This window comes from Myodes glareolus, chromosome 10 (genome assembly GCF_982192425.1).
Source record: "Myodes glareolus chromosome 10, mMyoGla1.1, whole genome shotgun sequence".
Classification (NCBI taxonomy): domain Eukaryota; kingdom Metazoa; phylum Chordata; class Mammalia; order Rodentia; family Cricetidae; genus Myodes; species Myodes glareolus.
In genome coordinates, this window is record NC_142035.1 from 41,378,020 (window position 1) to 41,403,388 (window position 25,369).

Below are 25,369 nucleotides of genomic sequence, written 5' to 3' on the forward strand. Positions count from 1 at the left end.
AGTACATTGTTCTGTACTTAGAATTCTTGTCTGGGGCCTCTATACTATGCTAGGAGAAAGCCAAAGTCAACAATAATGACTGCTACTATATATATGATGCCACACTTGATGCTTCACCTAAATATGAGTCCCTAAATAACTGCAGTCCCAGCTAACATCAAAAGGAGAAACCACTGATACAAAGTCGGAAAGAAACGTGAGATTATTTTAAATTATTACTTTCAGCCAGTAATCTCAATCTCTCTCTCCCTCTCTCCTTCTCTCCCTCCCCCTACCCCCCTGCCACAGGGTCTCACGATGTAGATTAGGCTGGCTTTAAACTAACAAATGTCCACCTGCCTCTGCCTCCTCAGTACTGGGATTAAAGAAATATATCACCAGATAACTTTATTGATTTTTATCCTTTGAGACAGAATCTTGCTACACAGTAAAATAATGTTCAAACTAGCATTCTAGAATCAACTTAATATCATTCTAGATTCTAGAAATCTAAATGAAGATCAAAATAATTTTTATAAACAAATGGTGAATGTTCCCTACTTAGACACCCTTATGAAAGAAATACTCAAGAGTATATGCATACCAAAAGGAATTACAAGCAATGAAATTTATAAATATGTTAGCAAACTAAATAAGCACTGACTTAACTAAGAATAAGATAAAATGACAATTTTACATTGTTTCACAATTTGATTAGCCAAATAATGGAATCTGAGCTTTTTTAACATAATATTTTTATTGATTATTTGGAAATGTCATATAATGCACCTCAATCACATTCACTTCCTGGTCCACCCAGATCCATCCCACCCCCCACTCCTCGCCCTTGTGACCATCCCAAAAACAAAAGAAGAAGAAAAAAAGAGGGAAAAAAAAATCAAGTCCAACATAGCCAAACTCCCAGTGGCCTGCCCCTTAAAAAACCCGAGTCCTTCCCCCACTGCCACCAATGCCCGAAGCCACCCACTGTGAAGAGCTACTTCAGCTTCCCTGTCACAGTTCTAAGAGTTCTCTTCAATGGCTTCGATTATCATATGTACTTGTGTGTGTGCAAGGCAGGTGACAGGACAACCTCCAAAAACTGGTTCTCTCCTGCCACCATGTGGGTCTCAGGAATACAACTGAGGAGCACACCCAGAGAGTCAGGCTTTGTGCCAAGTGCCTTTACCTGCTGAGCCGTATCACTGGCCCGGCTTTGGTGTTTTTAATTGCTATGGAAGATAATGACCGTGCGACACAGAACTGACCGGGGGAACAGTCAAAATAGATGGCAGTCTCTGCGAGAACTCACACAAGGTATTTATCACGTCTCCCTCTGATCTTCTGGCACACAGTACCCTTTAACACTCTGCACCTAAGAAGCTCGCAGCTCTACTATTAATGAATAGAGAAGGCAAATTTAAAAGAGAAAAATGAAAGAAACTGATTGTTCTATTTCTTTTCTGATGCTGTAAAAACACTGTCCAAAGGCGACTTGGGAGAGGAGAAGTTTATTTTAGCTTACAGCCTCAGATCACAGCCCATGGGTGCAGGCAGTCAGGGCCTGAACTCAAGACAGGAGCCTGAAGCAGAAACAATGGAGGAAACCCCGTGCTGGCTCGCCCATTTTTAGCTTTCTCACAGGCTTACTAACATGCTCATGCTTCCAGCACCTCTTACCTCACATTCTCAGCCCAGGACCACCTGCCTCCAAACAGAGAGCTGCCCATGTGGCCTGGGCCTCCCTTTATCAATAAATAAGACAATCCCCCTCCCCTTCAATCGAATCTAGGCAACTCCTCACTGAGGTCTTCCATTGCTACTCTCCTCTGTAAAATTAACAATGAAAGCTCAGGAGGCAGGAGATGACAGGCAGCAGGCACACTCTCTCTCCCATGCACCCAGATACAACAGCTTAGGATGCTCCTTGGACATTAGCCTCAGAAGTCATGCCATGGACACGCGATATGAATGATTAATATTAGCATTAGGGACAAAGTTTATGACCAAAAAGGTTACAACACGAAAGATTTTAAGCAAAGAACTACTTAAAATTTTAAAAATTATTAGTTTTCTCACCCATCTCTTTTTGAAACGTCGATGTTAACTAACTTAAAATGTCCAAAACTCTAAACTTAAAGAGTAGAGATGAACTTAAGAATTCCAACTTTTAGTTAACAGGGACTCATACACAGGAGAGTGTGGGACATCTAAAAAGCAGCTGCTGAGCATTACTTACTTTAACGGCAAACTTCTTAGATGCCATGGTTTACTGATTTCCAAACAAGCCACAGAACCTGCAGGAAAAAAAAAAGGAAAGCTATAGTTAGATATATAAAAATATCTCTTTGGGGGATGTTATATGAAAGATCTGGTTAATAAAATATCATTAATCAGTATGAGATAAAATTTTCATTCTAATTGCCCTTAACTAAAATATTATGCTAATATGGTGACCTAAAAACTCACCAGAAAAATGTATAAGCTCCGAGATCTTCCCTACAGTAACCCACCAAATGTTTATAACCAAATTGATTTGACCCCAGGAATGCAAAGGTGGCTTAACATCTGAAAAGCAATCGGCAAAATACCACATAATCAGAGAATTTGATTCCCAGAATCCACAAAAAAAGGAGAGAACCAACTCTTAGAAGTTGTCCTCTGACCTTCAGAAATTCTCTTATGCACATCATCTCTCTCTCTCTCTCTCTCTCTCTCTCACCACAAAAATAACAACTAATAAAATTCTTTGAGAGAAAGAAACAGCTAAAATCATACATGATGAGTAATCATTTCCTCCCACTAAGATGAGCAAAGGACAATGTCTTCGCTTGCTGCTTTTATTCAAAACTGTACTAAAGAGCAAATAGAGGAGGAATAGAAAAAGGCATCCAGAAAAGGAAGAGATCAAACTATTCACAAATAACACGCTCCTGCATACAGAAAAGTCTTCCTTTCTCTTTTTCCTTTTCCCCCCTCATCTGTCTCTCATCTTTTTCTCTTTTTTACACACACAAACACAAAGAACCTATTACAATTAGTAACTTTGGGAAAGCTGGTGGGATAACTGGATCACTATTTTAAAATTCACTATATTTTGGTATTCCAGTAAAGAACAATACTAAACATGAAATTAATAAAACAATCTCATTTCTAATAGCAGAAAGAAGATACAAAGAAATAAATATAATTAAAGAAATATATTATTTGTACACTAAACACCATAAAACATTATTGAAAGAAACTAAAGAATGGGTTGAATTAGCTCTGGGGCAAAGTGCTTGCCTAGCATGAGCAAGTCCCTACTATCAATTGCTAGTGCCTTAAGTCAAAGAAAAGTAAGTCTATGTAAATAGGAATAAACTTCATGTTTATACTCAAGGATTAGGACACTTAATACTACTAAGATACCACTATCTGTCAAACTGATTCTACCAACTCAATGCAATCTATATCAAATCCTAACTCAGTTCTCTATAAAATTGAAAGCATATCCTAAATCATCATTGTTAGCTATCAAGGAAATGGAAATAAAACCTTAAGGAATCACTACATACTCACCAGGACATTAAATTAAAAAAAAAAAACCAACTCAGTAACAAGACCAAATGCTAGCGATGACATGCCATGTCAGTGCGTAGCACCACTCTGGAAGAGAGCATGGTAGTTCCTTATAAATCAAAGCACATACTTAACAAACAACCCAAAACGGCACTCCCGAGACTGTATCTCAGAGAAATAGGCCCACAATAAGACAGGAAGAAACTGGGTATCTGCAATACATAAAGGGCTAATGGTGTAATATGCCATGAGACTTTATTCAGCCATAGGAAGGGATGAGATGCTGATATGCTTTCTTATTTAAGCATAGAATAAGGAAAGAGTTTTTAAGTAAGAAAAAAGTGCACTCCAACTAAAAGAATGCTAGCTTTGGTCACATTAAAACTAAAACTTTCTCCCGGGCAGTGGTGGCGCATGCCTTTAATCCCAGCAATCGGGAGGTAGAGGATGACAGATCTCTGTGAGTTTCAGGCCAGCCTGGTCTACGGAGCGAGTTCCAGGACAAGCTTAGGGCAGTGAAAGACAGAAAGCTGGTAAAGATGTACTTCGAGGTGTACACAAGAGGACTAGCAGCTGAAGCTATCCTTGGCTATCTAGCAAGTCTGAGGATAGCCTGGACTAGAGACCTTGTCCAGGACATAAATAAATATTACCCAACATAAAGTATTTAGTGATAGCAGCCCATACATACTAACACATGTCAATGCCAAGGGTTCTAGACCCCAAAAAGAGTATTATCCTGACGGTGCCCCACAATCACTGCCTCTTAAGAGAACTACTTGTTATCTCTCTCTCAATTCTCAGTATTTAGATAACTAACACCACCACGAGAGGGATGTGACAGGGAAGCCAGTACTCAAAATGGTTAGGCTTCCCACAGCATCAAAGCCCCTGACTAGAATCCTTGCCCACCCTCCTTCCCAGAACCAACCTCCTTGACATCTGCACTGACTTCACCCACACAGCCCTTGGCAAACGTCCTTGATTATGGATCTCTAGGTACTTCTACCTCCTCCCACACATACTGAACTGATGTTCTCTTCTAGGGTAGGTAACCTATCCTACAACGTCCAACAGTGGGGTCACAAGCTCCTTGAAGCCCGTCATGACTGTTTAGACTAAAGTGTTCCTCTCTCGGCCTGTTACACTTCTATCTCAGACTCAGCTCACTAGACTCCATGGCACCCTGGTCCTCAGAGCATCTCCTCTGCCTAACGGGAAGTTCCCCGGGACAAAGTCTTTTCAGGTCCTTCTTAATAGTTGAGCCATCACACAGACTTACAACAGAGTTTGTTTAATCAAATGTTACTGTCCTCTAACAGTCAGTTGCTATAGGCTATTAGTATATTTTATATTTTATCCAATGAAACTTTATTGTCTCCAATCCCAAATTCTCCATTAAATCTTTTACATAGAAAGCAAAGTACTCTGAACAGATGTTTAGAAACAAGCAGTGTAATAAATATTGAATTAAATACTTAATGTATCTGACAAAGTTGAGAGAGTTGTGATTAATATGTAGATCCTAATGTTCTATGCTGGGAAAAACGTACAGTGAGGCTGGGAATGTAGCTCAGGGTTTGCCTTACATGTTCAAGTCTTTAAATTCAATCCTTAGTTATAAAACACTGAACCACCACAAGTAAGTAAATAAGTAAATCTAAATTTAAAAATGAAATGGACAACAGATCTGACATGTGGTTGAAATTTAGTCCACTTCAGTGTAATCTTTTGTTGTTAAAAATACTGATTTCTAACATTCATTTGAATAGAAAAGATATCAGCCTTGGAATTAAGTTTTAAATTTCCAAACAACTTTTCTGCAAGAGTAGAAAGCTCAATGCTTAGGGTTTCATGCAATACTGTTAAAAAAAAACACACACACACACCTTGCTACAGAGCTATCTATTAAAGTCTAAAGTCGTTGGCATTTTTATTTTGTTGACTAGTTTTATGAAATCCAGGACAATCTCAAAAAGATGTATTTTCCAAGTACATGGAAACCATACACTTTACATCAGCCTGTAGGGAAGCTACAGCACAACATAAATCTTGCAAATACGACTGTCTGTCCTCTCTTCTACATTCCTGGACCCACTGTCTCTACACTGGACACAAGCATTCCTTTACAAAATGGATACTTGGATAACGTGTGACCCCACCAAAACTCATGCACTTGCATGTGTGGCTGACACGGAGGCAGACAGCTTAAGATGTTTAGGGAAATTAATTTGGGGAAGGAATAGAAGCAGATTATACAATATCGCATGATTTTCCTGTCATTTAAATACAGAGCAGAGATAAACTCAAAGAAAGAAAGTCAGTGACCTTCTAGATTATTCTGTGGGAAAATCTAGGGCAACGTGAAATCCCCATTTGTCTTTCTTTCAGTATTTCTGGCCTGTGTGACAAGCTTTTGAAAGCAGCTGCCTCAATTTAAAAGGTCAAATATTAACTCTAGCCTTCCAACCTCTCCATTTCAATCTTTACTGAAGAAATTATTATACTTCTATCATCTTCCTAAAAAGCTTTCTGGCTATGGAAGCAGAACAGAAAACAGTAAGGGCCCTAGGATTTCTGACACTACAACTATAATTAAAACATGAGAAATCATCACTGTTGCCCACCAACACACTACTGTTGTTATTAAACTGATACCTAGGAACAAACTGTAGTAAAAGGTCAAAAAGTGACAGACGAGCAAATGTCCTACTAGTGACAACCTCGATAAAGGTTAAAAGGAAACCTCAGCACAAAAAGAAATTAGCTGTTCCTATGACTTGGGGTGGGGTGCCCCAACCTTGAATGCCTAGTATGCTCATAAAAACAAATCAAAACAAGCATCAACAATGGAAAAAGAACCATTCAAACAACAAAAATCTATTTTTCTTTCCTTTACAAAATGTAGACCAGATGTTGAAACACTGTAACAAGATCAATTCCAATTACTGATTCTACTGTTCTGTAACTCTGCTGTCACGCCAATCATATGACACAAGACCTATGTCTCCACTTCCTGCTGAGTCTTCAGGCCAGCCAACCCTGCATGGGATGCTTTGCTGACAGTCAACATCTATTTATTATCTGATTCCTTATCAGAAGCACCCATAGACATCCTCATGCAATCTAGTAATGTCTTGAGACTCTCACTTCTGCCTTTTTGTATGGCCTGAGATCATTCAACTCCTCTATGTCTCTGGATCTCTTCTTCATGAAATAGGACAGTCATTGGGCTCTGAGGAGTGATATGTCATCACTTGGCTCTGTGCCTGAATCTCAGTGGATGATTAGTCTTAAATACACCCAAGAACGTAGAAGCGGACAACATGCAATTTACTTTAGAACCTAAAACCCATCCTGATAATTGCTATTTCCCAATCACCTTCATTGAAAAGGATCAAACAAAAGAAAAGGCATTCTGATTATCATCAATACTCTTCTTAAAATCTAATCTTTTTCGTGCAAAAAAAAAATTGTATCACTAGAGAATATATCATTGTTTCACTGGCTGCTAAGGGTTAAAGGACAGAGGGACATAAGAGATAGCTGAAGAAACTGGGAGGAAGTTCATGGGTAGAGGCAGAGGCTGATGATAGACCTGGTCCATATCCTGATTTCAGTGGCGGTTACAACTCCACAGGAATCAAAACCCAAGATACTAAACCAAGAAAGATTTTCTTTTTATGGCCTGACTATTTAAAATGTTTTTGATTACAAAACATCAATCTTTTCTAGAGAATAAATCAAAACAATGACATGAATTAACTTTTCTATCCAAGATATTTTAACAGCTGTATTTTATACTACCCCCATAGTGACATAAATCAAATTCAATTTTAAACAAGCTTTGACTTATTCTAGCATAATGTGTCAATACTACTAAAAGCAACTGATGGACCATTTTTCCCTAAGAAAAACACTAAACCTTAATACATAAGTGGCATTCTCCATCTCCTGACAAATGGGAGCTCTGGGATGTCTCTGGCTTGGCTTTACAAATCTCTACTTTGTAGAATCTCATGGCTCTCAGATGTAGATGGACTATTGTCCAAAATCCCTAAAGCAATATATTCATACTAACCTTTAAAGATTTAAGGCAGATTAAATGATTAGACATATACATATCAAGAGACAACAATCCTAGGGTCGGAGATATGGCTCAGCAGTAAGAGTTCTTATAGCTCTTGTATTGGACCTAAGTCAGTACATAACCATCTGCAGCACGGGCTCCAGGAGACCCAACACCCTCTCCCGAGCTCTACAGCTACCTGCACAAACATACACATACCCACACAAAGACACACATGCATACACACGATTTAAAAATTATTAAAAATAAATAATCCAGGTGGACAAAGCCTGTGCTCCTAGCTACTCCAGAGACTGACAGAGAGGAACCGTAAGTTTTCACAGTCAGCCTGAGCAATTTAGCAAGAATCCATTTCAAAACTAAAGTGCAGGAGGGGAGTAGCTAGAATAACAACTCAGTGGTAGAGCATTTGCCTTGTAAGTGAAATGTTCAGTCCTGAGAACTGATTTAAAACACACACACACACACACACACACACACACACACAGATTGAGAGTTGAGAGAGAGATTCATGTTAGACCCAGGACCAGATGCGTGTCAGGCAAGAACTCTACCACTGAGCTATATTTCCAGCACCATATTTTGCATTTTAAAAATGTTGTATTTCGGGGCTGGAGAGATGGCTCAGTGGTTAAGAGCATTGGCAGTTCTTCCAGAGGACCTGGGTTCAATTCCCCACACCCACATGGCAGCTCACAACTGCCTGTAACTCTACCTCCAGGGGATCTGACAGCCTCACAAAATACCAAAGCACATAAATAAAAATAAATAAATCACTAAAAATGTCCTATTTCATTCATAAGAAGTTAAGGCGTAAATTATATAAAAGACAAGTAAAATAACAACACAAAATTTTTGCCACTGTCCTCTTATGGTTTCGTTGTATATAGAAGGTATTAAAAACTAGGGCTTTTTTTCCAATTTAAATAAGCTGAAAAACAAAACTACATGAGATTGAGCACACTGAAAACAAAAATCCTAATGGTTATCCACTAGTGAATGATACAGATGATTATGTGCCACACTTGATAAGTCATCAATTCAAAAAGGTGAAGAGTCCGTGGGTTTAGCTCTGTGATAAAGCACTTGCCTAAAAAACACAAAGCCCTAACTTCAATCTCCAGCACAAAAGAAAAATAAAATAAATGGAAAGGAAAAAAGAAATGTGCTATTAACATATATAACAGCATAAATATTTATTGCTATATATAACAAAGATAATATTCAAAACAGCTATACATACCCCTGAATAAAACCATCTGGTACAAGTCTTCTTTGAGATAAGAATCTAGAAAATGTTTATTTATTTATATTGATAGGTCAGCAATTGCTTAGAAAAGAGCAGCTCTAGCAATTACCAAGGAACCAGATCAATTATTGCGGGTGATGGTTATGTTAATTATATGACTGTGATGCACCAGCACACATATGTAGAACATACCACCCTGTATACTTTAAATAGATGTTGCTATTTGCACCACAATTTTATCTTAATAAGGCTATGTGTACGAGAAGGTCTTTTGATTTAAAAAAGTTATTTGAAAATCATCTTCCTGGCCTAGGATAATGTATTTAGACCACCCTCTTTTTCAAATGGATGAACAAAGTGGAAGGCCAAAGAATTTCAGTCACTGGACTGTGTAAACAAAAATCTTAATAATCCAAAGATTGAATTATAATATAAACATCTACAGCCAATATCTTCATAGCTGTTACTATGTGCCAGGTAGTTCTTCTTTAAAAAATGTATTATTTTTAATTATGGATATAAGAGTATGCCTCTGTGTGGGTATGTTCGTGGGAGGGTAGAAACCCACAGAAGTCAAACATCATGGATCCCCTAAGAAGTTGGAGTTAAAGGCACTGTAAACTGCCTGACACTTATGCTGGGAACTACACTCAAGTTCTCTAGAACAGCACACAGCTCCTGACTGCTGGGCCATCGCTCCAGTCCACGCCTGGTACTTCTAAAAAGCATGTTTCTGCTATTAACGTAGCTAACTCTCACGCAGTCCTACCTTACAAGTTACAAAGCTGAAGCACAAGGGTAGACGATGTCTGTCAGATTCCAGAGCGTGGAGCTAGAAAGTGGAGAAGGCAGGATGTGAGGTCAGGACAGTCAGTTTCAGATCTGATTTTCTTAACCACCCCCATTTTCACCACCCCTCAATATCCCATGCAGCGTTTAAACTGCGGGCAGTCAATATCGCAGTATAATGAAGTTCATCTTCGTAGTGATAAAACATGCATCTCCACGATGGACACACCCACGTGAGACTCATGAGAACAAGGAACTTCCACTCTTCTTTCCCACTTAATGTCCAGACCAAACAAGGCCATAGTAAGCTAATACGTTGAGTAAAAGAGACACAGACGGTAAAGTAATCAATGACTGTGACGCTGACTGGCAAGGTAACGACTAGTTAGTGTAAGGTAACCAATTACTGGGAAGTTGACTGGCAAGGTAACTAGTCACTGGAAAGTTAGTTCACCACACTCCCAATCTAATATTCCTCTTCAAAATCCTAAATATTTTAAGGAAAGTCCTGGGGCGGAGGGAGGGGGAGTAGGGAAAGACACCACAATCCTACTCATAACAGCATGAGAAATATAAACATCACTTTCAGTGCCATCAAATACCTTAGGAGCACTTCGATTTCTCCCAGAGTCTGGATTTCTGTCTGTAATTAGTCTCAAGTGAGGTTTAGAAGCCTCCCAGGTGACTGCCATGGGCAGCCAAGTTTGAGGACTGATTTTGATTTCTCAGTAAAGGAAGACACAGAAGAAAGCCCAGGGCTACAGAAAGTCACTGTAAGCCACAGCCCAAATTTCCAAGTCAACATCACACTGTGCCCACACGCAACTTCTAATCATTCAAAGTAAACTCCCAGATGATGCTGACCTGGATGGTAGATGACCAGACCGAATAAGGCCATAGTAAGTCGAACATCAGCCAACTAGTTTACAATTATGGCCACGTACAACACCCAAGAAATAGGAGAAGCAAGAACCTATTAAGTTGCTTGTCCAGCAGTGCTAAGAACCATAGAATACTGTATTCCTGGTCCCAGCTTGGTAGTTGGCAAAGAAATTGAATGAGAGCCCCAAGAAAGGGTTGAGTGGTTTTTTTGTTTTTAACTGTTCTTTGCTTTCTATAGCACAAAGTTAGTTAAGTATTGAACAGTCACTGATTGAGTGAATGAATGAATGAAAACAAAGTTAAGTATTGAACAGTCACTGATTGAATGAATGAATGAATGAATGAACGAACGAATGAACAGAATCCCTAAATCACATATTAAAATTAGAAGGCGGGCAGTGGTGGTTCTCGCCTGTAATTCCAGGATTTGGGAAGCAGAGGCAGACGGAGCTCTTTGAGTTAGAGGTCAGCCTGGTCTACAAGGCAAGTTCCAAGGACAGTCAGAGTTGTTACACAGAGAAACCTTGTCTCCAGGGGGTAAAAAAAAACCTCTGAAGGCTATATTTTACACCTACGGATGTAGACAGCTGTAATTTCATACAAATTGCTGTCCCGTCCGTTTGGCACTTTTATTCGGGAGAAATTCCCTCAACATTATTTTAAGTATCAGTCTTCTTGAACCCTGATGTTGAACAATTTTTCAGCACTCGGAGTGTTTTCAAAAAGTAACGGAGAGTGAAGAAGGCATAAGAGAAAGATTGTGGAATATCGAATTCAAAACAAAAACACGCAGTGGTACAGAGAATGAACTAACAGTTCAGTACAGCTGAGGGAACTGCTAGAAGCCAGAGTATCACGCTCTTACCTATGCTGGTGGCGGGAGGTGGGTTCGGGCTTTTTGTGTTTTGTTACTGTCCAGGGTCACTGGTTGACTAGTACGTGGATGTGGAAACTCACCCCAAAAAGACGGCAGGCAAAGTCTCAGAGGCTTTGGCTCACTTCCCTTTCCCGGAGTCGCCTCCCACGTTTGAAAATGCAGCCACTGCCCAAACATAAGATGGCGAAACCGGCTTCACGGGGGCCGGAAGCCAGTACCAGGACCCAAGATGGCGGCAAAACGCTAGGTAACGTAGCGGGATAACCAGAAGAATCTGCCCAAACGAAAAATGGCTCCCGTTACTGACATGAAAGCTTTTAAAAGACCAAAATAAAAATGGCGGCAGAAGCGGATTGTTTAGAGGCTGGACAGGCCATGAATACGATTGGCAGATAACGAACCACTGTAATCCAATGATACGTAGCGATAGACAGGGAGAAAAAAAAAAGTAGTGTTTCTATGGTATCACAAAACTGATAAGGTGTAAAAAATATTTTGATGAGGAAGATTAAACGATAGGTTGAGAAACAAAGGTGGCTTTCACAATGCCAGAGAAAAGCTAATTGAAAGTATGCTTCAACATGATTTCATAATATTTCGGGTGGTCCGAGAGAGCAAAAGACTTATCCCCAAATTAAAAAAAATAACGGCAAGAGAACGGAATTTAACCAGTCAGTGCCGGCACTGAGCGGGAGACTCGACTTCTGCTTAAATGGGCACCAAGACTGGGCGGAAGCGTCCTGCCCGGCGTCCTGCACTGACTGCGCATGCCCGCTCTCCAACAACCCTCGGGGACCGTAGGGCGGAGCCACGTTCTGCACCCTGAGAGAGGTGGGAATAGAGACAGAGTGACAAAAGAGGGCGCTTTGTGATTGGTCAGAGGCCGAAAAGCAGCCAAGAAGGGTGACTTCTTCATTCATTCCAGAAATACCTGGCAAGAAAGCAGAAGGTCGCAAATTCTGTCGCCGCCTTGATGCTGCGACGCGTTTTTTAACGTTTTCACTTTCGGTAGTTTTCAGAGAAAGAAGACACCTCGGTGACGGCCGCAGTTTGCCTTTGCCGGAGCGTCCAGCAAATACCGGAAGAGAGGGCGGGACGCGCGGAGCTGCGCATGCGCCTTCCGGCCTCGCTGGGTCAAGGGAGCCAGAGTCTTTAGCGTGTGTGCTTTCCTAGCCCGGGTCTGCGCTCCGGTGGCGGCGACGGCGGCTTGGCCGCGAGGTGCAGCTGCTGGTGGGCAGGTGAGAGCGCCCGAGCCGCCAGTGGAGAAGCCACCGTGCGCCCCTGCTGCGTCCCCACACACGTGAAGGTCGCGGGTGGCCTCGGCCAAGGGTATTTGGGGGCGGGGATACCCGGAGCCAGGTGACCTCGGAGAGGACCCTAGGCCGGCTTTGAAAGTAGTTTCTGGACGTGATTACCTGGTGTTAGTGCGAGTGTGGGTAGCCAGAAGTGTCCAGTACCAGGTAGAATTGGAATAAAGCTTCCTAAAGCCACCTGCGCGGTGAACTGGATGGAGAAGGTTCCCAGGGAAATAGTCGGGGTCTCCTGCGCGGTCGCTTTCCAACTGCAGCCCGGAACTCGAATAAACTCCTTCACTGGGAGGGTGCCGGTACACCCGGAGCTGTCGGGACTTGGGGGCGTCCCCGAAACGCCACACTGGAGCGTAGAACTGGTAGCATGGTCATGCCAACTTTGAGAAAGCAGAAGCTTTCTCGGACTTGGGAATATATACTGGAGATCCAAGCACATCTGACATGAGCAGAGGTTATGTTCTTTATGTTCGAGGGAAAATGTTTTTGATTAATATCATCTGCTTTTGCGTTGTATGTGTGAGAGAGAGAGACACTATTGCATACATCAGTGATCTGGACTAGGAGGGTTCTTCCCACCATTCTAGGAATAACTTAGCCTAGTGATACGTCCTAGAGAATAATGAACTGGGAGGGAGTTGGCTAAGTTTTAGATTAAGTGCTCAGAGCAAGGCTCTCTGGAGAAGGGACACGCGAAAGAAGAGTTGAAGCTCAAGAATTGTAAAAGAAGTGCCAGGCCCATGATACTACAAGAACCAGAAATTGAATTTTTTTTTCTCCCTCTCTTTTGGTTTTTTAGAGAGAGGGTTTTTCTGTGTAGCCCTGGCTATCCTGGAACTCTGAAGACCGGGCTGGCCTCAGAGCTCCTCCCACCTCTCCTTCTAGAGTGCTGGTATTAAAGGTGTGCACCATCTCCACCCAACTCAGATACTGAATCTTAAGATAAACTTTATTTAGAGTTTGCTGACAACTTTAGAAAGCAGAGCATTGACACCCTAGGGAAATAAACGACCTAAACTACTTAAAACAAGCACAGAGGCAGTTGTCGGTCAGTCAGGTGGTTAGCCAGTTTCTGAGATTGTGGGATCTCTCAACCTCTTGCACTTTTCCTCGTTGTCTGGACATCTGACCCAGGCACTGCATGGAACTGAGTCTGGTGGGTGTCTGTTGATACCAGCCCTCTACCGCAGTCATTGCCTGGCTGGAAGAGTTCACTCCAAATAAACAACCACTAACAGTTTGTATGTGAGGTGGGCTGAAGGTTGTGGGTTACTGTTGCTTGCTGCTTTGTATGTGATAAGCTAGTAATAACATGCTGGAGATTATGTAGTATACACAAATGTCCTCTACTATGAAATAGAAAGTTGCCCCTACTCCTTTCCTATCCTAATGAGCCACCCTGTAAGGACTAAGAAAGCGAGATTCCCTAGTTCCTGTTCTACAGTGAGAATAAAGTAGGGGAACAAAACAAGTGGCTGTTAACTAATCGTGAATATTGACTGAAAAACCCTGGGCTTAATTCAGAGGAAACAGAGGAGTGTGGTTTTGAAAAATCAAGAGACTTGTGTTGTAGACTATTAGTTTTAACTATGCAAAGATGTGTTACGTTTGTTTATGTTGCAGAATATTTCACTATGTAAAGTTGTGTTGCATTTGTTTAACTAGGCAAAGATGTGCTACATTTGTTTATGCTATATTTGTTTAATTATGTAAAGATGTGTCACTCTTTTTACCTTGCCTGCCTAAGGCACCTGATTGGTCTAATTAAAAAAACTGAACGGCCAGTAGCTAGGTAGTAGAGGTGGAACTAGCAGGCAGAGAGAATAAGGAAGAGGAGAGAACAAGGGAGAAAGAAGCAGCCTGGGGCCAGCTAGGCAACCACCAGCCAGACACGGAGAGTAAAACATACAGAACGATAGGTAAATAAGTCACAAAGCAAAGCATAGATGAAGAGAAACAGTTTAAGTTATAAGAGCTAATGGGACAAGCATAGGCGAAAGCCGAGCATTCATACCTAATTATAAATTTCTGTGTTGTGATTTGGGAGCTGGTTGGTGGCCGAAAAGAAAGCCTGCTACAGGCTTTTGTTTTTGCTCCTATAAGGTGTTCAATCATAGATTATTAATATCACCGCCTTCTAAATTTGGTCTTGGCTTGGAGGACAAGCACCATTCCTTATTCACCATGGTAGTTTCCCTACTCTAATAGTATTGCCAGCATATGTGGACAGTCAGGGGCATTTGAATAAAAGTAACTCCACATATACCTCAAGTGAAAATTGACATGAACGCTGGAGATATTTGGATCAATGCAGTATTTTCCTAATTTTGTAAATTATAAGCAAAAGATTAAATACATGATCACATTGCTCTAGCAGGCGTTTCTGGAGGGGCTACTTTCATGTATTAGAAGTCGTGCTTGTGAACCAGTGACAGCCGCAATGTATTGAACACTTACCCATGCTCACACTATTAGTATTGCAAATTATGTATGATAATTTTTAAATTGTGATAGACTATGAGATTGAGGCAGGATCCGATTTTCCCAAGATGTTAATTGGTTTGTGGTGGAGGTTTAAGTTGATTCTTACGTTTGCCCAATGCCTTTGTTCTTGTCCAACATTCTGAAGTGCAGACCAGGTGTCAGGACTGTCACCTCTAATCACCTGGGAACTCTAACTTTATTAACTGTCATCAGAGAAGCATACGTGGTATCTACTCTGTGTTTGCTGCTTTTCTGTGCTTGACAAGTCCTCTTATGTCCTTCACAGCTTACCTGGCTTACACACTCCACTGTTAGCAAAACCACAAAACCTGTTCTTGAGAATCTGGATATTTTTATCTTTTGTCTAATATCCATGAATTGAAGGTGAGCCCTGAGTTATATATGACACTCTCTCAAGAAAAACCGGGGGGACATCTTCCCTTTTCAGATGACCAAATAAGACTGCTAGTAGTTGTACTGAGTTCAGACTGTTTCTGATATGTTAATTGCAACACAGTTTTTTGTTGTGGAAGTCATCCTTACTCTTTGCCAGTGGTAGGAACAAGAAGTGGCTCACTGAGGCCACTTACAGGCCAGTTACAAAGAGGATCCAGGGAAGATTTGAACCCCAGGCAGTAGGAGTCCACAGCTCATTCCCTTAAGTCACTGCATTACGATACATTCTTACTAACCTGATTTACTCTAGTCTTGAAAGAGCAGTAGAAACTAAATCTCCATGGCCTTTGTGTATTTTTATGAGATTAAACTTTGACCCTGTAGTCTAAACTGCCACTGCAGTCTTGCAGGCAAACAGAAACATGGCTTCCCATTTCTATGTGTATGTTTAGGAGTACAGTGGCTTTTGGAGGTCACTCAGACTGTAGCTCTCCAACTTCAGCTTTAGGACTTCCTGGGAATTGTAAATGTTTCTGGACTCTGCCCCGGAGTTTCTACTTCAGTGGTCAGGGCAGCTTGAGAATTTACATTTCTTTTTATGGTTTTTCGAGACAGGGTTTCTCTGTAGCTCTGGAGCCTGTCCTGGAACTAGCTCTTATAGACCAGAGTGGCCTCGAACTCACAGAGATCCACCTGCCTCTGTCTCCCAAGTGTTGGAATTAAAGACATGCGCCACCACCGCCCAGGGAGAATTTATATTTCTGCTAAGTTCCCAGGTGATGACTAGTGCTGCTGCTGATGGGACCACAAAAGAAGAAAGTCGTTTAGAGATCATGAGGGTCTGGGCTATGTTTTTTTTTGGGGGGGGGGGGGGCGGTATATGAAATAGCAAGTCATGGTGACTGGCTTGAAAAGTGAGGGAAAGGGTAGAATATATTATGTCCAGATCTCAGAGTTTACTAGCTTAATATAAGATAATTTTAACCTGATTTTGTTTTTAATTATGTTTATATGTGTGTGTGTGTCCTTGTTGGGATATGTGCAATGAGTGTGGGTGCCCTCAGAGGCCTGAAAGTGTTCAGTCCACCAGAACTAGAGTTACACACAGGTAATTGTGAGCTACCTATGAGGGTGCTGGGACCCAAATTCAGTCCTCTTCAAGACCCATCCTTCCCCCCATGTTTTTCTTTCCCCACCCACCTCCACAAACAAAATCCAGGCATAAAGCAGTCCAGAAAGGAAAAAGGATTTGTTACTGTTGTTGACTTATTGATTTGCCTTTGTTTTCATTAGTTTTGAGATAGAGTTTCATATAGCCCAGGCTATTTGCTATTTTGCTGAAGGATGAATGCCCTTGAACAATGCTGTCTTCTCAATGATTCTCTTGTGATTCCTAGTCCTGAGATTATAGCCTTTGGTTCTTTACAGTGGAGAAAAATGGTTGCAAGTATGCAGAGGAAGATAACCCTTATAAGTGATAGGCAGTGGTGTTAGAGCTGACAGTGTGGTGGCAAATGGTACTGGACCATAGGTAACTGTTTCCTTATTTTAGACAGTAGGGAAGGTTACGTTGAGAGCTGGGATAGAGTGGACAAGAAATTTAGGGTGTTAATATCCCATAACTATCATTCTCTAGCCAATAGGTTATTTACCAAAGCAAAAGTAGAATGAAATCTCAGAAATAATGAAGGGTAGAAATTGTTCCTTTGAAAATTAGCAGATTGGGGCAGATACAAATCTCTTTTGCCACAAGCAGAGAGCCAAGCAACTGGACATTTCATCTAGAACAATCTATGTGATTTCCAACCCCTTTCCCCCACCAGTCCCAAAGTCAGGTGATAATCAGGATAATTATAACTCAAATATAATATCAGGTGGTAATCAGGAAAAGCAGCAAAAGGACGGACATGGGAGACCTCGGAGACTTCTAATCCACCATATCCTTCCTGGAGAATCACAGACTGCTGGGAGCCTGTCACCTCGCAGCCACTACTCAGTTAATCACACCAGCTTGTAAGGGTTTCAGTATTGTCTGCTTTTCATTCACTGAATGGTGAAGATTAGAAAAGACCGTAAAATTTTCATAATGTATCAACTTTTAACATTTGCTGAAAAAAGATAAATTTCCTGATTTAGATGTTGACTGAGCTGTCCTTGAACGATTCAGTAAAGGAGTAGGATTATATGGAGTAGAAACTGTAGAGCTCGGTTGTGAACCATTGGTTCATCAGGAGTTGAAGTTTTGTGTGTGTGTGTGTGTGTGTGTGTGTGTGTGTGTGCCGTGTGTGTGTGTGTTTTACAAGACTAGAAAAGTCTGATAAAATTGGTGCCATTTTAGGAGATATGTCTAGAAAATGTGCAGAAAAGGCAAATCATTGTTCTCTTTACCATTCTGGGTAGGTTAGGCATGTGTACAATATGCATTCATTTCCTTTAAAACTATACGTGAGGCGTCTTGTGGTGTTTTGATGTGTATGTGTTATACAGTGAATTAGGTTGAACATAGCTCTTCAAAGATCATTTTTTTTTTATGATGAAAACTTTCAGAATCCTTTCTTCTAGGCTTTTTTTCAGTTGTACCTGGTGCCTACACTGAGGACCAAGCATGAACTGTTGTTTAAATTGAAAATAGCAAGGACTATTTTTACAAAGACTTAAATTTTTAAAAGAATTATTCAAGTCAATGATTAGAATTCAGAAATAAGGAATTCAGTATCCAGCATCAACATTTTCATTAAAGACATGAAGCTATATAAATATCAAGCACCCTAAACACAAGATCTGGGTTAGTAATTTTAGCATCCTAGCTGATGTTCTCTCCATGACTATGTTGTGCTTTGTGTAGGTGTTGTTCTTCATGTATTTTAAGCAGAATGAACTCCTTACACTGTGCCTAAAGCACCACCAGATGGCGCCCAGGAAGCCTCGAAGGCAAAATACAAATCTGTTAAAAAAATAAAAATTTATATAAAAAAAGGTCTGTATTCAAATTGTTAATGAAAAATAACCACATAATTATTTAAATGGGCACTGCTACTAGTAGGGTAATCTGATATATCTTTCTAGAACCCAAGTGGTTGGGATATTTTCCTCCCTCCATCTACTGTCAGTCTGCCACCACGAAATCTTTTAGCTTGGGATGTAGCAATTGCAGAAAACCTGACGAAAGTCTTCCTGGGAAATTGAAGTGATAAAATCTTTTAATGCAAAAGAATTGCCATCATTGATAGAAATTAAATAAATTTTTAAAAATGGGGTCTGTATTATCTCATTCTTTTCCTTTTGTGGCCCTTAGGTATAATTAGCCACATACTATAATAAGATAGAGGTATATCTGTTCAGCCTTGCTCTTGTGTAGTAAGAACAAGTTATAGTTAAAATAGCTAATCTAAACCGAATGAATGATAGAGACATCAGTGCCCTGATTAGCAAGTAGCATGAGACCATTATCAACCTCTGTTGACAGGCTCAGAACACTCTGAGGAGTTCACTTCATTGCATTCTGGAAATTCTAGGCCAGTGCTCCCAAGCAAGAGCTCATTCTTAATTTTTGAAAAATTGCTTCAGAGTCAGTTTTTTCAATGTGTGTCTTAGAGGTTGCCTTCAACATGTATCTGCACTGCGTGTGTGCTCAGTGCCGGCAGAAACCTGGGTGTTGGAACCCCTCAAATTAGAGTTACAGGTGGTTGTGGGCTGCTTTGTAGGTGCTGGGAACTCTTAACCACTCAACTATCTTTTAGCCCGTAAGAGAACTTTATTGAAGTGCAGTATACTGTTTGTGTTTGTAGGCATGATTTAAGACCGTTTATGTTTTGCGTTTGGCTTAATTTTAATTTTTTTCCTTTAAATAATCTTTCCGTAGGTGTGCTGATGTCAGCAGACCATGAGCTTTCAGAACCTCTGGAGAGAATACAAAGTTCTGATTGTTATGGTGCCTTTAATTGGGTTCATACATTTGGGCTGGCACAAAATCAAAAGCAGTCCTGTCTTCCAAATTCCTAAGGACAATACCACTGAACCAGATAGTCTTGGACTTTCAAGTCAACCAAGGAGCCAAACGTAGCTGAAGTAGCAGCTTGCAGTTTTCAGGTAAGTTTCATTAAATCTGGTCAACCGTTTGTTAATTTCCAGTATAGGGAACTTAATTTTATAGCACTCTACCCCCCCCAAAAAAAAATCTAAATTGAAAAGCTATGTTTTTGTTAAGATATACTCAAAAACTCATTTTTAAGACAAAAACAGACATAGTTTCTGTGTGTAGAAATTGCTGAATTCAAGAGGGTGTGATTCTATATAGTTCAGGTCTATAATCCACCATCCATAATTCCAAAATTTGAAAAGTTTTAAAAAGCAAAACATTTGTGAAACTCCTTTAACAGCAAAACTTGATTTTAACTGACTTGAAGCAAATGGAAGTATTTCTTCCACTTAATCCTTAACTCTAGGTTCTCTGCAGAAGTGCCTTTCGTGATGAGTGCTGTGTTGATGGTGGTACGCACTAACTTTTTCATTACTTATTTATACGATCAAGAAATTCTGAAGAATGAAACTCACTGGCCCCAACGGTCCATGTTAAAAAAATTACAGCTCTGTAATTGTTTCACTCAAGTTCCAGTCAGACCTGAAACTGAGAGCAGTCCTCCTGTCTCAGCCTCCCAACTGCAATTATAGGTGTGAGCTATCATGCTAACACCATTTTTTTATAGTATGTCTTTTCTTACCTTGAGTTAAGAAATATGCTGTAAATTCTGGCATAAGGCCGTGGCTTTAGGAGAACCTCAGTGTAGTTTTACTCATTTGAGGAGGATTGATATACTATGTTGCTATAAAACTGATCATCGCACCAGGAGTCGTGGTGCACGCCTTTAATCCCTGCATTGGTGAAGCAGAGGTAGGCAGATCTCTGTGAGTTCAAGGCCTGCTGGTCAAGAGCCAGGACTGTTACACAGAGAAACCCTGGCTCAAAAAAAAAAAAAAAAAAAAAAAAAATGATCATTGGTGCCTATAATCTCAGCACTCTGGATTCCGAGGCAAGGGGATTAGGAGTTGAGAGCAGCCTAGCTGTATGGTGACCCTACCTCAACAATAGCAACAAAAATTTATTTTATATCAAGATTTTACTTTTAAATGTTCATTAGGACAAAAATAAAGAGCATGATTTAAAATACTAGATAATTTTTTTGGTATGAAAGTTGAGTAGCAAAACAAATACTTGAAACTTGGCTATTTAAAATATAGCCTTAGGGATAATCTTTGTATTATAAAATTTGTGTGTATTTAAAAGGATTGGGGGGGGGGCTGTGTATACTCAAGCCACTTGTATGTGAGTGCCTGCAAAGGCCAGAAGGTGACAGAATCCCCAGACCTGGAGTTACAGGCAACTTTGAGTCACTAGCATGGGTCCTCTGAAAAGAGCAACAAGTACCCTTGCTGTGGGATAATGCTCTTGTACACTATAAAGATTTCTCACTCATATTGGTTTAATAAAATGCTGATTGGCCAGTAGGGCGGTAAGTATAGGCAGGGGAACCAAACTAAGAATTATGGGAAGAGGAAAGGCAGAGGCACAATCATCAGCCAGAAGCAGAGAAAGTAAGATGAAAATGACTCACTGAAAAAAGGTACCAAGTCACGTAGCCAACATACAAGAATTATGGTTTAATTTAAATTGTAAGAGCTAGGTAATAATTAGTCTGAGCTAATAAGCCAAACAGTTATAACATAAGCCTCTATGTGTTTCTTTGGGACTAAATGGCTGAGGAACCAGGCAGGACAGAAAGTTCTGTCTACAGACCCAGCTCCTATGCAGAAAGACTTTTCATGGGTAGGAAAAGAGAGTTAGATTTATTAGATGCTTGATATTTATAGATAAGTTCTTTCAGATTGCTGTAAGACCATTTAGGGTGTATGTGTAGAACTTTAGAGTTTATAGAGGCAATCTATAGTCAGATTTTAAGAGAAAAAAATTTTCCTTGCTCAAAAATGAAGTACTAAAGCCAAGAAAAGAAAGTATTTCCTAAAATGTTAGGTGAACATAGTAAGAGATCTTAGATACCAATGAACAGTACATGATTTGAGAGGGCAGGGTCTGGTGGCCCACACCTGTAATCCAGGATTTAGGAGGCTAAAGCAAAAGGACTGCAAGTTCAAAAGCACCATGCACTACATAGTAATAAAACCTTGTCTCCAGAGAAATATGAGAAACCAAACAAAATCTAAGCCACACTGGTAGATAGGCAAAGAGAATTAAGTATTTAAATTGGTTTTGGATAGGTGGAAATTAAAGCCGAATTCACAGTACGTTAAACATTTATTCTAAATAAGCAAAGCTCATGAAAACAAGTGCTGTGTCTGTCCATTGATAGTTTTTATTTTGTAGAAAGGTTCAAACATTATGAGAAAAGAAAGGTACCTCCAAGTACACATTAACACTTGGCAGTATTGTGATCTTGGTTTGAGGGCAGTGCTAAGGGTTGAAACCAGAGCCTTACACGTGTTAGAAGTGATTTACCAGTGAGCAGCTCGGCACCTTTTTCCTCGTCCTTTTCTTTCAACTGATAGAAGGAAACCCTTATCAGTAAACTGATAAAGTAAACCCTTTATGCAGCCTTTCTGTATTTTTAATAGTAATAGTAAACATCCAAACTACTACAGTGGGACCAACATTTGTGCTGACCACACTGAGAAAAGTAACAGGACCTCTTTACTATGACTTCATAACCAGTTCCTAATCGTATTTCTGAATCTGTCTTTAAAATCAACAACAGAATAACAAACTGAGTTTTTTAGCATCTAGATCCAAACAAGCACACATTTGGTGAATGATTATCTGTTTCTGCAGGAGTACATTTCCCCTCAATACTTTATTAGAAGTCTCCCACATTGTGAATTTAGTGAATTGCATCTCTTTCTGTAAACTAGGAGTTAGAACAAAGGCCTACTTTCAGTTTTTGTTGTTGCTTTGCTTTGAATAGTACTTGTAGATAGGCCTTGGTACATGTCTTAGACAGTTCCATTGCATAGATCAGTTTGGCTTGGTAAGAGGCACTTTATTCATTTATCCAAACTAATCTTACTGACCCAAGATTAGTTTACTAATGCAAAAGTTCAAGTGGCAAACATGATTAGTACATTCCTGAAAATCATTATTTAATAATTAGGTAAACCTTTGTTTTTATGACACCAGGCCTCAACAGATAAAATCCATAAACTGAATTTCTTATACATCATTCTTAAGACATCAGGATGTCATGCCTCAAGGCATGCACTTTAGTGCCTTACATAGACTACTAATGCACTTCTACTTCTCAGTTTGTATGTGGTAACATTGTGTGGTGCTTAGAATTTGAAATTGAATTGTAAAGCATGAGCTCCTTTTCTCTTTGTCATTGAACACATCTTAGTTGTTGTTTTTTTAATTGGCATTGACCAACAGTTTAGAGAGTATTAGTTGACTAGGGATTTGAACATGACTGACTAGTAGACGAAACTATAAAATTAACTCTGACTTTAACCAAGTCTTTAAAGCATAGTTTGTATGCTAATACAGTTGTTTCGCGGCTGATCCAACTAAATCTAGACTGTACTAACGAGTTTCTACAGTAGGAATGCTCACAACTGCTGACTGCCTTTCTTTTCTGTTGCTTTAACACATATCCTGACACACTTAAGAAGGGAGGGTTTTTTGGGTTTTGTTCTGTTTTGTTTTTGACTCACAATTCCAAGTTGTGGAATTGTGGGGGAAGTCAAGGTGGCAGGACCTCGAAGTGACTGGGTTTATCTTCACAGTCACTGAATGGGATGGGCGCCAGTTCTCAGCTCACTCTCTACACATTGTCTAGAATCCTCTCCTTAGGGAGTCGTGCACCCACAGTGTGCAAGTCTTCTACAAATTGAGTACTTGCCCTCACTGAGTTTCCATCACAGTGATTTCTAGAATGTGTCAGGTTAGCAGCTAAACTAACCACCACAGCTATCCTGTTGTCATGTGTTTACAAACAGGATTTGATTTAAATGCAGTCCTAAGCATAGTTTCAAAGCAGAATAAAACAATTAAAAAATAAAAATTACACCAATTAAAGAAATAAAAACTTGTTTTTAAGATCTCAAGAGAACAAACAAAGCCTTTGCTTTTGTTTTTCCTGACGAAAAATAAAATTTTTTTCAAATTTTATGATCACAATTTCCCCTCCTTCATCTCCTTCCAGATCCTCCTTACTTCCCCACCTTTCCAAATCAAGGCTTTCTCTCTCAAAACAAACAAGGCAAAAAAAAAAAAAGGAAAAAGAAGAAAACAAGCAAGCAATGTACAAGAAACACATGCAGAGACATACACAAGCAAAACCATAAAAACACAAAATCAGAAATCATAATATTCTAACAAAAGACCAATAAGGTTAAGAAATGCAATATGAGACAAAAAAAACCCTCCAATAATATCTATGAGTTCTTTTTATGTTATCCATCTATTGACCATGGAGCCTGCCTTTATTTGTATACTCAGTGAACCAAGGAGAAACTAATTTTTCCTTTGAAAGCAGTTGTCAAGTGGAAATAACTTCTGGGTTAGGAATGGAGGCTTCTGTCTACTTCCCCATCTTAGCACTGGGACTCCATTTGTTTTGGACCTGTACATGGTGCCACAGTTGCTGTGAGTTTGTGTGTTCCAGACCTGCTGTGTAAGACACTGCTTCCTTGGAATCATCCATCACCCCGGCTCCTACACTCTTTCCATATCTTCTTCAGTGCTGAGGTGGGAGGGTTTGATGATTTCCCATTTAGAACCAAGTGTTCTGAGGTCTCTCATTCTCTGGTTCCTACTAGTTCTCGTCTCCTGCAGGAGGAAGCTTCTCTGACTGTGGCTGAGCTCTGCACTAATTCACGAGTGTAGCAGAATGTCATTAGGAGTTATTTTATTGCCATGATCTTTTAGCAGAATAATTAGGTTTTCCTCTAGGTCCAGTATCTATCTGGTCTCAGGTTATTGGCCACTTTGGCAATGTCAGACATAAGTTCTATCTCATGAAATGGGCCTCAAATCCAATTTTATAGTGGTTGGTTACTCAAGCATTTGTGCCACTGTTACACCAGCATATCATGCAGGATGATCACCATTGTAGGTCACAGGGTTTGTAGCTGGGTTGGTGTTTACTTTCTCTTCTGGAATTATAGAGTACCTAGGACCATGACTATTAGTCAGTAAGGGTGAAAAGTAAACTTAGATTTATAATGTGCCGTTTATTTTCTAGAAACAAGAGTATGAAGTCCATTGGTTTCCCTTTCTCATTTCCGGTATGCTTGTGATAGTTAAGATCCTTTTTCAAAAAATGGAGCAGAGTATTAAAATGATTAAATTTGCTGCCTATAAATACTTTGGAATTATTCTTCTAAATTTTTTTAATTTCTTATAGAAAGAAGCAACTTTGAATCTGAACTTGCTATAAAAGAAGAAATGAAAAACCCCAGTTGGATTAGAAAGAACTGGCTCCTTGTGGCCGGGGTGACTTTTGTAGGTGTCCATCTTGGAACATACTTTATGCAGAGAGCTGCAAAAGAGTCTGTGAGGTCTCAGTCCAGAGACAAACAAAGGAATATTGAAGAATGAAGCAAAATAAATACTTGGAATTATTATTATCATCAAATTAATGTCTGCTGGTTATTGTCTATAAACCACTTGATTTTTGTAGCTGGCAATGCTGAATCCAGACTCTCATTCGTAAAAAAAAAAATTGTTTTTAATGTTAAAACACATGGCA

The 25,369-nt window shown here is 39.9% G+C and overlaps 3 protein-coding genes across 14 annotated transcripts in view; 2 read left to right on the forward strand and 1 right to left on the reverse strand.

Moving 5' to 3' along the window:
• Slx4ip (SLX4 interacting protein) overlaps window positions 1–12,507 on the reverse strand; it is a 157,942-nt gene extending 145,435 nt beyond the window's left edge. For 3 of the 10 annotated variants that reach the window (XM_085696780.2, XM_048455434.3, XM_048455432.3), the window contains exons 1-4: window positions 12,359–12,493; window positions 11,416–11,701; window positions 9,649–9,711; window positions 2,219–2,276 (exon numbers count right to left, since the gene is read on the reverse strand). In XM_085696780.2, coding sequence (XP_085552906.1) covers window positions 2,219–2,245 — 27 coding nt within the window. In that variant the 5' untranslated portion in view covers window positions 2,246–2,276; window positions 9,649–9,711; window positions 11,416–11,701; window positions 12,359–12,493. Of the gene's footprint in view, window positions 1–2,218; window positions 2,277–9,648; window positions 9,712–11,415; window positions 11,702–12,358 lie in introns of all 10 variants that reach the window. The other 7 variants (XM_087911173.1, XM_087911169.1, XM_087911168.1 and 4 more) reach the window with 6 other exon arrangements.
• A 22-nt stretch (window positions 12,508–12,529) lies between these two features.
• On the forward strand, window positions 12,530–25,255 carry LOC146892673 (uncharacterized). Of its 3 annotated transcripts, none has more exons than XM_085696785.2 (3): window positions 12,530–12,665; window positions 19,477–19,703; window positions 25,025–25,255. In XM_085696785.2, exon 2 carries the CDS (start codon window positions 19,498–19,500, stop codon window positions 19,675–19,677), a length of 180 nt encoding a protein of 59 aa, XP_085552911.1. In that variant the 5' UTR covers window positions 12,530–12,665; window positions 19,477–19,497; the 3' UTR covers window positions 19,678–19,703; window positions 25,025–25,255. The 3 variants fall into 3 exon arrangements, with proteins under 3 accessions (XP_085552911.1, XP_085552912.1, XP_085552913.1); XM_085696786.2 differs by lacking the exon at window positions 12,530–12,665 and adding an exon at window positions 18,204–18,399; XM_085696787.2 differs by lacking the exon at window positions 12,530–12,665 and adding an exon at window positions 18,460–18,591.
• LOC146892674 (uncharacterized) lies at window positions 25,066–25,255 on the forward strand. Its single transcript, XM_085696788.2, has one exon. The coding sequence runs from the start codon at window positions 25,066–25,068 to the stop codon at window positions 25,216–25,218; it is 153 nt and encodes a 50-aa protein (XP_085552914.1). The 3' UTR covers window positions 25,219–25,255.
• Window positions 25,256–25,369: the final 114 nt, after the last annotated feature.